The sequence below is a fragment of the Columba livia genome, chromosome 3 (assembly GCF_036013475.1).
Source record: "Columba livia isolate bColLiv1 breed racing homer chromosome 3, bColLiv1.pat.W.v2, whole genome shotgun sequence".
Taxonomy (NCBI): Eukaryota; Metazoa; Chordata; class Aves; order Columbiformes; family Columbidae; genus Columba; species Columba livia.
Window position 1 is genome coordinate 52,788,248 of NC_088604.1, and position 13,112 is coordinate 52,801,359.

General features: G+C 40.0%; 1 protein-coding gene across 2 annotated transcripts in view; it reads right to left on the reverse strand.

The window, feature by feature from the left end:
- Positions 1 to 2,479: 2,479 nt before the first annotated feature.
- MAN1A1 (mannosidase alpha class 1A member 1) overlaps positions 2,480 to 13,112 on the reverse strand; it is a 149,393-nt gene continuing 138,760 nt past the window's right edge. For both annotated transcript variants that reach the window (XM_065056759.1, XM_021294461.2), the window contains exons 11-12: positions 7,330 to 7,445; positions 2,480 to 6,050 (exon numbers count right to left, since the gene is read on the reverse strand). In XM_065056759.1, the coding sequence (XP_064912831.1) occupies positions 5,924 to 6,050; positions 7,330 to 7,445 (243 nt within the window). In that variant the 3' untranslated portion in view covers positions 2,480 to 5,923. The remainder of the gene's footprint in view (positions 6,051 to 7,329; positions 7,446 to 13,112) is intronic.

Here is a 13,112-nt window from a genome sequence, read left to right on the forward strand (position 1 = left end):
ATGGCTGAGATGCTCTGAGCGATACCTGGATTTGTCTAGCGCTTCTGAAGGCCTTGTCAGTGGGAACTTCAGTGAGACTGAGGAGTTGTCTGTGGGGTGGAGGAGAGTTCAGTGGCCCCACAGGATGGGGTCTGGGGCACTCTGCAGCTTAGACCAGATACAAAGCAAAAGATGGTCAAGTGAGTACCTGAGCCTCTGGCTGTCTGTATGGCATTTCTGGTCAGCAGGTGATAGTGGTGGTTAGAAAAGACTTCTGTAACTGAAAGATGCATTGAAATCGATGCATTTGTGAAGAACTATGGCTTTTCTCAACTAGCAAATCTACTCCCCTAATCAGCTCTGCCCTCAGCTTTTTGTGTGGCAGCAGGGAATGGAGGATTTTTTCTTATAACTTGTGCTACATGTCTCAGTAGGTTTCAGTTCATTCTGGACAAAGCAGAAGCCATTTTATTGACTAGAAGGTGCCACAGCCTTAAATTCATTGGTGAAGGCTTGGAAATGGTCAAAATCTCTTTGTTTTGTGATTCCGGTTTAAAAATCTGAGCCATTAGAGTCAGTGTTCAGCTGGATTACTGGCAAGGGAGCTGGGAGCACAGGCTTTTCGGACACCACTGCTGGTCAGTGGGTCTGTTGTGGCACACCCAGAGGTCTTGGCCCGCAGCACCCAGTCGCTGTCATAGTGGCCCATGGGTGGACAGGAGGACTGTGGGGGCACCTATGCTGAGGGACACTGGTTTTGCAGGGACAGGCAGCAAAGGATACTGGTGGCAAACTCCTCCTTACACAGAGAAAACATTAGGAATCATTTGTCTGGTTCCTGAACCATGAAGAAAGAGCTCTGTGATACTTGAGCTGGTAGTTTGAGTCTCTTCTTCTGCCCTTCCAGGAGAAAGCATAGCAAATGTGTCTGGACATTACTCTTTTGGTGGCATTTTGAGCTGTTAAATGTTGCTTTTCATGGATTCCTCCTGTGAAAGTTTTGAAGAGGGGCTTCCAAAGGGAAGGTTAATTATGGTGATTTTAATTACAGGGTGAGAGCTGGTACAGATGGAGGAGCAGATACCTGAGAATTGAGGGTCAAACTGCTGGCTTTTGAGGTGCTGTCGAATGCTTCCAGCCTGCTGGGCTCCAACTGCATTCTGCAGCTGTGTGACTTGCTCCATCTACCACTTTATGCATGTGTGCGTGCATAAAACCAGGAGAGAGCAAAACCCCATGTTTTATCTCTTCTCACAGTATTCACACAAGAACTCTGAGTCTTGGCCACTGCTTCCTGGGTTTGGCAGACTGCTTTTTGATGTATAATCTTTCCTCCTGTATTTGAGATCAACCAGGCCAGACTAATCCCAAGATTATAGTGGATCAGCTGAAGGGCTGTTTCCATAGCAGATGCTGTCATATGAGTGCCGAGTTACTCTTGTGAATAGAGCAAGGCCATAGGGCAATGCAGATGGTGGGGCAAATCCTGTTAGTCTTGACTAAGGGTCAACTCAGTCCTAGTTCCTTTTTCCCCTGCAGAAAACAAACCACACCAAGCATCCAATTAAGAGACCAAAGTGGTTGAAATTCTAACTCAGGCCTATATTTACACCTCCTGTGAATAACGTGCTGCACCAAGGGTTGCATTTGTTTGTGTTCAACTTGAGTAGCAGTTTGTGTGGTCCTAGAGCCAGGTACAGGAGGGGGCCGCCTGCATTCCCCAGGGACTGCATTGTGTGGCTGCACACCCACAACTGCACTGCAAAAAAGACACCAGATGGAAGAGGTACCCTCAGAACTGACTGACTTAAGCAGGTCCAGTGAGTAAGTCCTTTGACAGATCCTACTGAGACTGTTCTGCAAAATTGTGACCGTTTATTGCACTGTCATCTTTGGATGATGCTGTCTAGTAAACAGAGAAAACAAGGTTATTTATGAGGTGTAGCTGTTATTTCAATATTTACATAGCAGATCTCACCGACGTGTCCTTCTGACACAAAATGTACAGTTCCTATGACAACTGTTCCCCTCTCCTCTGGAGCACGGACTAACGATAGGGTTTCATTACATGACTGTGTAACGCTGGGCACTGTGACGGCCTTGTCATCTCCGCTCCGGTGCTCGCTCCTAAATGGCATTTAGCTGAAGCTGTTTGTATTGTGCAGAACGTGAACTGGACCGACTGACCTTTGCTGTGCTTACTGCCTGCCACCTCTGGCTTCCCACGTTCCCGCTTTTCATTAGTAAACTCACTTTCTACCAAAATACCTCTGGTAGGGTGAATTTTATGGACAAAAATGTCTAGGAATTTATTTCTGTGGTAGCAATTCTATACACTGACTAACATTAATTAACAATAGTATCTTAACAAGTACACAGAGTACTAATCCATATCAAACCAATCTGTTAACAAAAATTCATGAGTATAGCAGCCAAACCAGACTATGCAGCAGATTCCTGTAGTTACTTCTGTAACACACTTAAGAAAGATTATAACAAGTTGAACAGATATATTAAAAGACTTTATTCACAATAGAGAAATTTTTACAAATATAAGTTCTTAAAAATTAAGCATCTTGATCTATTATGTATTCCATAATTTCAGCTTATATAAACATGAAAAGACTAATGTACAAATCAAAAAAAATTGAAATGCATGATAGAAATGTAAGTATGATGAAATCACCATAGAAACAGTGAGCCATTGGGCATTGCAAAGATCTGTGTACAACCAACACGTATGCAATACTTACCTCACAAACAATGTGGGTGCTATTTAAAGTGATCTACCTCTTAGGACTTAACATATGCAGATTTGAATGCATTATTGAGCTACAAAGAAACGGGAAAAATGTAGGCAGTGTGTTTATACAAAGATAATGCCCCCCCATCTCATCCCTCCCCCAGCAATTTCAATTGCTCTTATGAATGATTGGGAACGCAAAGTGACCAGCACTGACCACATTCATGCAGCCAGTTCAGTGATCGGGAAATAAAGCGCATGTTATCTCAGCAATCTAACAAGTAGTGGTAAGTACTGACTGTTTGAAAATGATTGCTCTAACTTTGGTGTTTTGGGGTTATTTAAAAAAAAAAAGGAAGAAAAATCAATATATTCTCAGTTTATGAAAAGGTTTTTTTTCTTACAGTTGGCAGATCTACATGTTGTACAATCTTCTTGTCTACTTACATTAGTTTACAAAAAGTACAGTATAGTGCAGTTTGTACATACAACCTGAATACCAATACCAGTCACATAAAATTTGTGCTCTTTCAAATCATTGTAACTCCTGAATTTAAAAAAAAAAAAAAAAAAGACATATTCATACTAAATGTCTGTATTACAAGGAAACAGTCCTGATGCTTATATTTAAGTAGATAGGACCCGATGTATATGAGAATTCTGTGTTTGTAGCCTGCTTTTTGAAACATGGAGAAGAGCTAAGGGGTTCTCTGCTGTTTCCCTTCAGCTTGTTAAGTAAATGCAGGATCACTAGACACATGGGAGAAGTGTACTGTGGTTCAGAAAACCCTGTCAAAAGAGGCTTGCAAAACACCCTTCTGTTTTTGTCTGGGCTGTTGTAGTTATTTAGCTGATAAGAGGCCTATTGCAGCACATGCACAACCATGTGGGAGGCAGCAACAGATGATCCAATAAGGATAAATAAGACAAAAATATTGTTTATTACTTTTTGGTTAAAGAGGGAAGAGTGGTTTTTTTTGGTTGTTGTTTGTTTGTTTTATTTAATTCCACAACTGTCATTTCTGGGTGGTACTCGGGTTGGAAAGAAAAAAGATCCATTTATAAATACTGTTTTTTAAAGAAATACAATGGAATGTTATAATCCTCCAAAGATACAAATTCTGGAGTATCAAAAGCAGCAGGAGTTGTGTTTTGCAACTGAGGAGAGCCAAGACTTCATCCTTGCTCGTTCAGTTCCAGAAAACTGTTACTGTGACATGAGGGATTACATGCTTTTAAAAAGAAAAGAATAATAAATAGAATCAAGCAGTAAAGCTTTATCTGAGGCAGATGCACACACATTTGCATCCCTTCTCCTAACCCAGGGTTGCCCAGGCTCAGCAGGGTCCCCCTGTTAAATTCTGTGTACAAATGCACAACCCTGCCAGGCCTGTGATGGAAGGATCAGCATCACTGAAGATGCTCTTGCCTCATCCCCTATGTAAGTGTCTGTTGCAGCTCATGTGGCACATTCCCTCTTCTGTGTCTGCAGGGGATGCACAAAGGCTGCACTGTCTTTACAGACTCCAGAGGGTCAAGCCTATGGATCAGCCTCCAGCTGCTCTATGTAATAACATGATCTGTTCTCTTTGCTCTTGGCTTCTGCCTAAGAGAACCTACATCACAGACTTCTGTCACAGTAGAAAAAAATGTTCTCTGCAATGCCTAAACAAACAAATGTACTTCCTCAGCTGTGATTAGCTGTGCTGGACATGTGCTCTATCTTACTATATACCTTTAAAGAAGATTACTGTTCAGAACTGTATTTGTTTTGCTGCAGTCCAATCAGTGAATAATGTGCATTCTTGCAATGGGAAATCAGCTGTTACACCCTACTCAAAATGTATGAAAGTCATCCTGTCGCTAAATGAAAACATAGGTAGACTTAAAAAATCATGTAAACCACTCCAAACTACACTTAAGTAGAAGCAGGACCTAATCGTGCCTCTTTTTTTTTTCGTCCTTTGGCAATGCCACAAAGTAAAACATTTTTGGCAAAGCTGTTACCCTGCTTAGTAAACCAGGCCTCTAATCTGCGGAATATTTCTAAGCACACTGCGTTTCTGCCACTTGGAAAAGACTCGGTGCTTTCAGAAACTTTTAGTTCTCCGCTGAATAATTTCCTCTCTAAATGATTATCCTCTTTCAAGGAAGTTCTCTTCAAGGCATCTGAACATCTATTTTTATTCATGTAGATACATTAAATCGCTTTGTGACAATAAACTATCAAGTCTGGTGTCATGCCTGAACCTATCTAAATTTTTTAAGAAAGTCCCAGAAAACCGAATGAATTGTCTCTGGTATAATTCTCAGCTTCCAGAAAATGCCATTGAGTATTGTTTTGTCTTTTTACCATCCAACCAAATGAAAATGACTGGACTAAATATATAAAGAAGGTAAGACTCCCTTTCTTAGTAAGAAGTGACTACCTTATTTTACTCCATAGTAGCCTGACTAAAGACATTAGAATACCACCACTTAGGAAAGGGAGGAAACAATTTACTCTATTACAACATTCTAATCAAAACCTGAAAAACTAAGGTCTGCTAACTAATGTGCTAAATTCATAGAAACTAGTTTAATATAACTTCAATGTATACTGCAGTTTCAGAGTCGTGTCTGCATGAGATGAAAATATTCCTATGTAGACTTCATTGACAATGAAATACATCAGATACTTTACCAAGTAATGATAGACCCGCATAAGAAGAGGCTGTCACAGTCACAAGATTTGTCTTGGATGACACACAAAACAAATTAACATAGAACAAAACAAAAAAAAAAAAGAAAGAAAAAGCTTTTTATACTTAATTCAATATGGCTTTTTGCAACATGGCAAAATATTACAGCTTAAAGCAGACATCTCCTCACAGAGGAGAAAAGAATTTTGCAGTCAAATTAAAAGCATAACAGGAAACAAGTAACATGCAGACCCTCTGCTCTTTTGGCCAAGATGATACCGCAGCCTAACAAAACCTGGAGAGATGTCCTACTTCTTTTCTAGGAAGTGGTTCAGCTGGATAAGAGGAATGAAGTTTTACCATAATCAGTTGGGGTCCATTAATAAATATCTACTGTTAAAGAAAACAGACTGCAAAACACTTGATTTAAAAATTTAACGGAGGAATTTAAAACCAAATCATGTGCCCAAGTCCTGGAACGAAACATAAGGAATGAAACAAAGTATAACTTAATTTTCATCTATTTCTGCTCGTCTTCGTTATTCCCATCGTCTTTGTGAAGAACAGGGAGAGGATGAGCCTCTGTGTTGAAGACCCAGTGTTCGAATGGAAGAAGATCATCTTCAGAAAACAGCAAATACAAGTACCTGGCAAGAAAAAAAAACGAGGAAATGTGACCACATCAGGGAAGTGGAACTACAGTGGTCTTCAGGAAAACATAAATACCCGCTTTCCCTAGATTAACCTATCACTGGAAACAGGTGCCCACAAAACACCAGTAAGTCCCAGCATCACAAGGACTAGCACAGAACTTTGGGGCTACTCAACTCAGATTGGAGCCATGGCCAACAGGAACTGGAGACCGACAAAATAATGCCTCTGTCCTGACAAGAGGACAAAGAAGTTTAGGCTATCAAGGTCAAATATCAGTTCACTTCCATTTCATCCTCCGGAATTTTATTACATGTTGTTTTCATAATATACAACCATGGTATTTTTTTCTTTTTCTCCTGACTGTCCACATTAATCAAGGTGTAGGAATGAAAATGTTGTAGGCCAATTCTGTCTTACTTCTGACAACCTCTGGCATAGGATTTTTATAGAAGAAAACTAGCGCTAGATCAGTAGCTTGGGCAGCCATTTACTAAGACAAAGTCTATGAAACCCAGCAGTAACCAATAAACAATTCCATTTTATTTATTGACATGATACAAGGTGGTAGCTACAGTAGCATGATTACTGAAGTCTGCTTAGGGATGAAAGTCTGCTTAGCAAATGAAATGTTATTTTTCCTCAATTAACATCCTTCCCTCAAGGCTTTTCTTGGTCTAATTCTGATAGGCCAATTTAAATACTTGAGTATTACACTTCCTGTTGAAGTGGCATGGCTCCTTTCTGGCCTTCGCAACTTTTTCTTGCACAGCACAAAAAAAAAGTGAAGAGACTGAGGCAAAACTTCCCTTATTCCATTAAAAACTTAGGAAATGGTGACAGATAATTAAAGCTTTTGTTTTTCCTCTTAACAGGCTATGCAAGCTTATCACACAAGTTGACTTCTTTTTCTCTTTTTAGTTTTAAAATGAGAAGTGTGCAATTCAAGCCTGATAGGTCCTCTGTCTAGTCAAGTTGTTTCACTAGTGTGGGCATATATAATTAAATGCTATCAGTGCCAGGAGATGCAATTTCTCAACAAAGACTATCAGGTACCTTCATCAGAAGTAAACTTAATTTCCAGAAATTGTAGAATTTAGTTCATTGATACAAAAGGAAAAAAAAAAAAGGCAATTTGGCTTCCCATCACCTAAGAAAACCTCTACTATTTCAGTCAGATTTTGTTATGTGAATGTCAAAGGCGCTAATGATAAATACATCTGTAAAGATGATACACAGAACTAATTCATACTAATGAAAGTCAACTTAACTCACTTGAGTGTCTCTGAAAGGAAGAAACTTTGCTGCACATCATCATGGCTTTCATGATTGTTATAAACATCTCGAATGCCAGAATAGCCACCATCTACTCTGCAGTGTTTTTCCAGTGCCTGAAGAGGAGGAAAAAAGAAGACAGTGGGATTAACAAAATGAATCATCTGTCAGTTTTTCTGTGTTTGACAATAAAACCAGCCGAAAAAAAAAGTCAGACTTTTTTTATAAAGAGACGAAAACCAGATAAAGCTCTAGATAGAAAACTCTTTTTAAAAAGACATGGGCACATGTGTCTAATTTACATTTAGGAAGAAAAGCAAAATGATAAATTAATAAAAGAAGTGACCACAAACCAGTTTTCAGAAGGAAAGATACATGGATATATAGATATAAATACACTTTATTTTCTTTTTCCTCTTTTCAGTAAGAATAACAATTACCTCTCTCGCAAAGGCTTGTCAGTCACCCATCAGACTGTGTCACATGCACCTTTCTTGGGCATATTTAGTGCTTAAGAATTATTGTGATAGAACTGAATGCCATAATAAGGACCAGTCTTTTCCTTACCTCCTGGAAGTAGCTTTGAAAAATGAAAGGCTACTCCCCATTTTCTGTATAAGTTGTTTGGTTTCTCTTTGCAATTATTTTATTTTCCAGTAGGACAACTCCAATATTGGGCTGTGACTGCATTTCTTTTCTGCAGTAGGTGCTATTTTTCTTTGATACCTTTCTGAAAAAGCTTTGTCTGATACACAGGAGTAGACAGAAAGCCAGTGTGTGGCTGGACTTAATGCAACATGTTTTACGAATAAAAATATGTTTTTCTCTAACTAGTTTCCAAACTGTGTATTCAGTTAAAAGGTGTAAAACAGATGATTGATTCCTATTTTACACCTAAAAATATAATTTCTTTTCTGCCCACAGCAATGTTCTATAAGATCAGATGAAGGGTGTATATGGAAGGGCAAAAAACCATGTACCAGATGTTGGAAGTGTAGAAGGTATATAAAGTTATTCTATTTAATAAACTTTCCTGCTTTATTTTAGGCAGGCATTTGAATTAGAAAGGTGGTACTACCTATACATATGAGCCATAATTTCTTTAAATGCATGGCTATACAACATTTTACTTGAATATTAGTTCTCTTATCACTACTTTGTTTAAAAAAAATTAATCCATCTTTTTTCTTTACAATTGACCTATTTAACAAGGTCAAAAGTATTCTTAGCATCTTTGTTTTTCTTATTCTGTTTTATGATAATTCTCTGCTATCATGCAGTATAACAAAGTAGTGAAGAGAAACTAAGATGATTATATTTAAAACAACTCATTATCCAAAAATAAATCCAGAAAACACTCTTTAGCCCTAAATTACTTCTCACAGTGAAAATGATGGTAAGCATGATGGATTACTACAGTTACTCAGGACCACCCCACTCTGAAACATGGTGCTTGCTGTGGAGACAGGTATTGGAGAAAATAGGCAGAAATAACTGAGGCTTTATCAAAGCCCTGAAAGAGAGATAGAAGCCAACTAGTTCCTCCATTTCTGAAGTTATTACAAATATCACTGAAGTGATTACAGGATGTGTAGTTTTTATTCAGGGAAAGATGCTGCATTTCAAACCACATATGGCAAAAAAGTAGGAAAAGGCAGAAGATATGTCTAAAAAAAAGCAACCAGGCAGAATAAGCATTTTCTGATGAGAGATGGGACTGAAAGTCACTAATAATTACTGAGGTATCCATCACCTCCACCTGCTCTAAAGGCTGTTCAAGATCTGTGTTTTGCTGTGAGTAGATATCCTAAATGTCCTTGTTTTTGCTGGACTCCCTGTAGCTATCTGCATAAATTTAGCTTGCATGTCAGGCTCTCCATAGTTTTCACTGGAGAGTAAGCTGCCCATTGTATATTTAAAAGGGATTTTTCTCCAGGAGAGTTCCTTTAAAATGTAACAGGCCTATTTGTCTTTTCTTATGTGTCTTTAGGTTCTTTAATTTTCTTGGACATTTTTACTAAGTGACAAATATACTTAAGTTTAAACAAGTAATTTCCCCTGGCTGGTATTCCTTCCCTCTCGTCTACTTCAACCTGCAGTGAATTCAAAATGCTGAATCTGTGTCTGGATTTTCAATGTCAAACACAAGATTATGTTTTCCAAGGCAGAGCAGAAGGAGAACTTGAAGGATAAGGCTATTATTCAAGGAAACATCTGCATTCTAAACAGGGTGACATAAAATAAAAGCAAATTGCATTTGGGGTTTATGTGCTCTTAACCTGTGGTTAGAGCCTTCTTTAGGAGTGCATTGTGGGGTGGTGCTGTACAGGCACCCAAACATGCTACTGTGCTGGAAACTAAGAGGTTAACTTGCCCCTTGTCAGCCATCTGGTGGTATCTGCTTGATGCAAACGTGAAGTATGTTACCCCTCAAAGCTACTTTCCACGTAACTAAAGGAACAGGACGTTCACATGCGGCATTAGTACGATAAAAAGGCTCTTGGTTGTCACCCTCCTTTAACTGGCAGTAATGGCCTTTTGTGCGTGTACCTGCAGTTGCAGAGCACAGCGATGTTCACATTGACAGTGGGGTAGTGGTGGGTGGGAAGAAACAATCAAACACATTTTAATGAGTAGTTCTCGGAATGTGAGGGTGGCTAAGATCAGTTGTGCTAGAGTGATGGAAAACATCAAGCAGAAAACTGTCTGAGAGTATCATAAAGGGGAAAAAAACAAAAGAAGTGCTGTGAATACAAAATATGTGCTGCATTTATAATGCAGAAAGGGAGACTTTCAAGAGCTAAGCTCATAAAACCTTTCTGATATAACTCTATTTTCTCCAGCTGCTGAAGTACATAGAGAATGATCTTAGACTCAGAATTAAAGCAGCAAAGCAAGTGTCCAAAGAAAAAATGGAGAGGCTAGAGCATGGTTTTAGTTTGTGAAAGCTGAAGAATGAATTAATAGACTTGTTTGAGAGTTCAGAAGTCATGTCCTGTAGAGCAGCCTGCTTTTCTACTACACAGGCATGGGGAAACAAACATAACAGGTTCTGAGTGCCAGTGTTCGGAGTTGAAAATGGACATGAAACACCATAAGAACAAGTGGTTTTGGGCAACACCAAACGGTCTGCTGTTGCCCCTTTTTTCTTGTTTCAGTCTCAGCTTCCTCTTTATGCAACAGGTGTTGGTAATTAAAGCAACTGCAGTCAGTGTAGAGTCCTGCATCTGGGCAGGAACAACCCCAGGTTCCAGTATAAGTTGGGGAATGACCTATTAGAGAGCAGCGCAGGGGAAAGGGACCTGGGGGTCCTGGTGGACAACAGGATGACCATGAGCCAGCACTGTGCCCTTGTGGCCAGGAAGGCCAATGGCATCCTGGGGCGTATTAGAAGGGGGGTGGTTAGTAGATTGAGAGAGGTCCTCCTTCCCCTCTGCTCTGGTGAGACCCCATCTGGAATATTGTGTCCAGTTTTGGGCCCCTCAGTTCAAGAAGGACAGGGAACTGCTAGAGAGGGTCCAGCGTAGGGCAACAAAGATGATTAAGGGAGTGGAGCATCTGCCTTATGAGGAAAGGCTGAGGGAGCTGGGGCTCTTTAGCTTGGAGGAGACGGAGGGGTGACCTCATTAATGTTTACAAATATATAAAGGGTGAGTGTCACGAGGATGGAGCCAGGCTCTTCTCAGTGGCAAACAATGATAGGACAAGGGGCAATGGGTTCAAACTGGAACACAAGAGGTTACACTTAAATTTGAGAAGGAACTTCTTCTCAGTGAGGGTGACAGAACACTGGAACAGGCTGCCCAGGGAGGTTGTGGAGTCTCCTTCTCTGGAGACATTGAAAACCCGCCTGGACGCCTTCCTGTGTAACCTCATCTGGGTGTTCCTGCTCCAGCAGGGGGATTGGACTAGATGATCTTTTGAGGTCCCTTTCAATCCCTAACATTCTGTGATTCTGTGATTCAGTGGTCAGGGACCTCTCCCAGGACTCGAGGGTGGAGGGGCCTGCTCTATGGAGCAAGAGGGAGCAGGATTTATGAAGCAGTTGTGGTAAGTTATGCCACATGCTGGAACAAAAGATAGCAGTACGAGGTGGAGCTGTACAGGCTATAAACATCAGAGAAAAAAAAAAAAGATTTTAAACCTGCAACTGAATGTATAACTTCTGCGAAGCTGTAAGATTTTTTTTGGTGCAACACACAAGTACACATTAGGACAATGGAAAATGGGCCTGTACAGAATGGGACCAGCTGTGCATCTCCCAGCTGTGCATCTCCCAGCTGTGCATCTCCCACACATGGGCTCTAATCCACTGTGTTAGAGCCAGATGAGGGTAACCACAGGAATGATGAACAAGGAACACGTGGGGAGCGCTAAGAGGGTAAACAAGTGTACAAACTTGAAATAAACACAAGCAAACTGAACCAACAGGGTAAAGAATAATAATAATAATAATAAGCAAAACATTTCAATTGTTTGTAACAATGTTATCATTGTGGGCAGCAACAATGAGTCAGGAAAAACATCTCCTGAAGAAGGAACACTTGGCATTGCTGCGGCCTGGTGGGATGACTTCCATAAACAGCTATTGTAAATATTCCAACTATAATCTGCCTGGGAAGATTCCAGTAGTAAAACGTGTGCCTATGGGTGCAGTTAGTGAAGAAGAAAGTAAGAGAAGAGCACTCTAAATTAGAGGGTTTAAAAAAAAAAAACTGCTTTGGAATCATGAACTCAGAGCATATTGTTTCAAGGCTGATAGAGCCAACACCTGAGGGAAGCAAATAAAATGTCCTAAATAACTACAGTCTGTCTAGCTGAATACAGCGTTGACTGCAGATATGGAATTGCTGTGAATATTCAAACAAGGAGGAGTTAAAGAGTAAAAGTATAGTTAATGCCAGCAGCTATTCTTTTATGGAAAGCAGATTTTACCATAAATTTCATTCTTCAAGAATATCTAATAACTAAACATGAAACGCTCTTTTTTTCACAACACTCAACAACATTTGTGCAACACTTGAGAAACATTCAGTATCTCACACAGTGAATATTGAATACAATTACGGATCTTGGTTGCTATTGAGGGAGCCAGGTAACGTGCAGATGTCATGTCACAGCCAGGTACACAAAGTCATAGCCCAGCTACAGCTCTATAGTAGGGTCCCTCAGGGATGAGAACTTGCATGACACAAGTCTCCATGTTCTTCCCTTAGTACAGAGCAAACTTCTACAACTAGTGGTGTAGGCCCATCCAAGAACGTTATAACTGCTACAAACAAGAGGTGTTGGGCAAACTGAACAACAGGATGTTTTTGAAATCCTGGAAAGCAAGAACTCTGCAGAAGAGAGGTGTATTTTGTTTTGTTTCATTTTTCTTAAATATACAGAGCTGCAAAAATAATGCTCTTCCGCTTCCTGTACCTCCTGTAAGATCTCAGTTTGCTTAGAAATTCCAAAGTAAGAGTGAAAGGCACACAATCTAGCAAGGACAACATGACTGTGAGGAGAAAATAAGTGAACTCTAGAGGTGTAATAAGGATCCACACCTGGAGGATGAGACATGCTACATCCAAAGGCTCCCATTGCTAACAGTAAGAGTGATTAACCATGAAATAAGGGAAACAATGGATTTGACAAGCCAATTTTCGCAGCAGAGACTAGCTGCCCTCTTAGAAGGCTTGTGCTAGACCAACACAAATAGCTGGGTTCAGCATGACTGGTTGAAGCTCACAGGCCAGTGGGACACAGAAATTTAAATCTAGAAGAGACTGTTATCATTA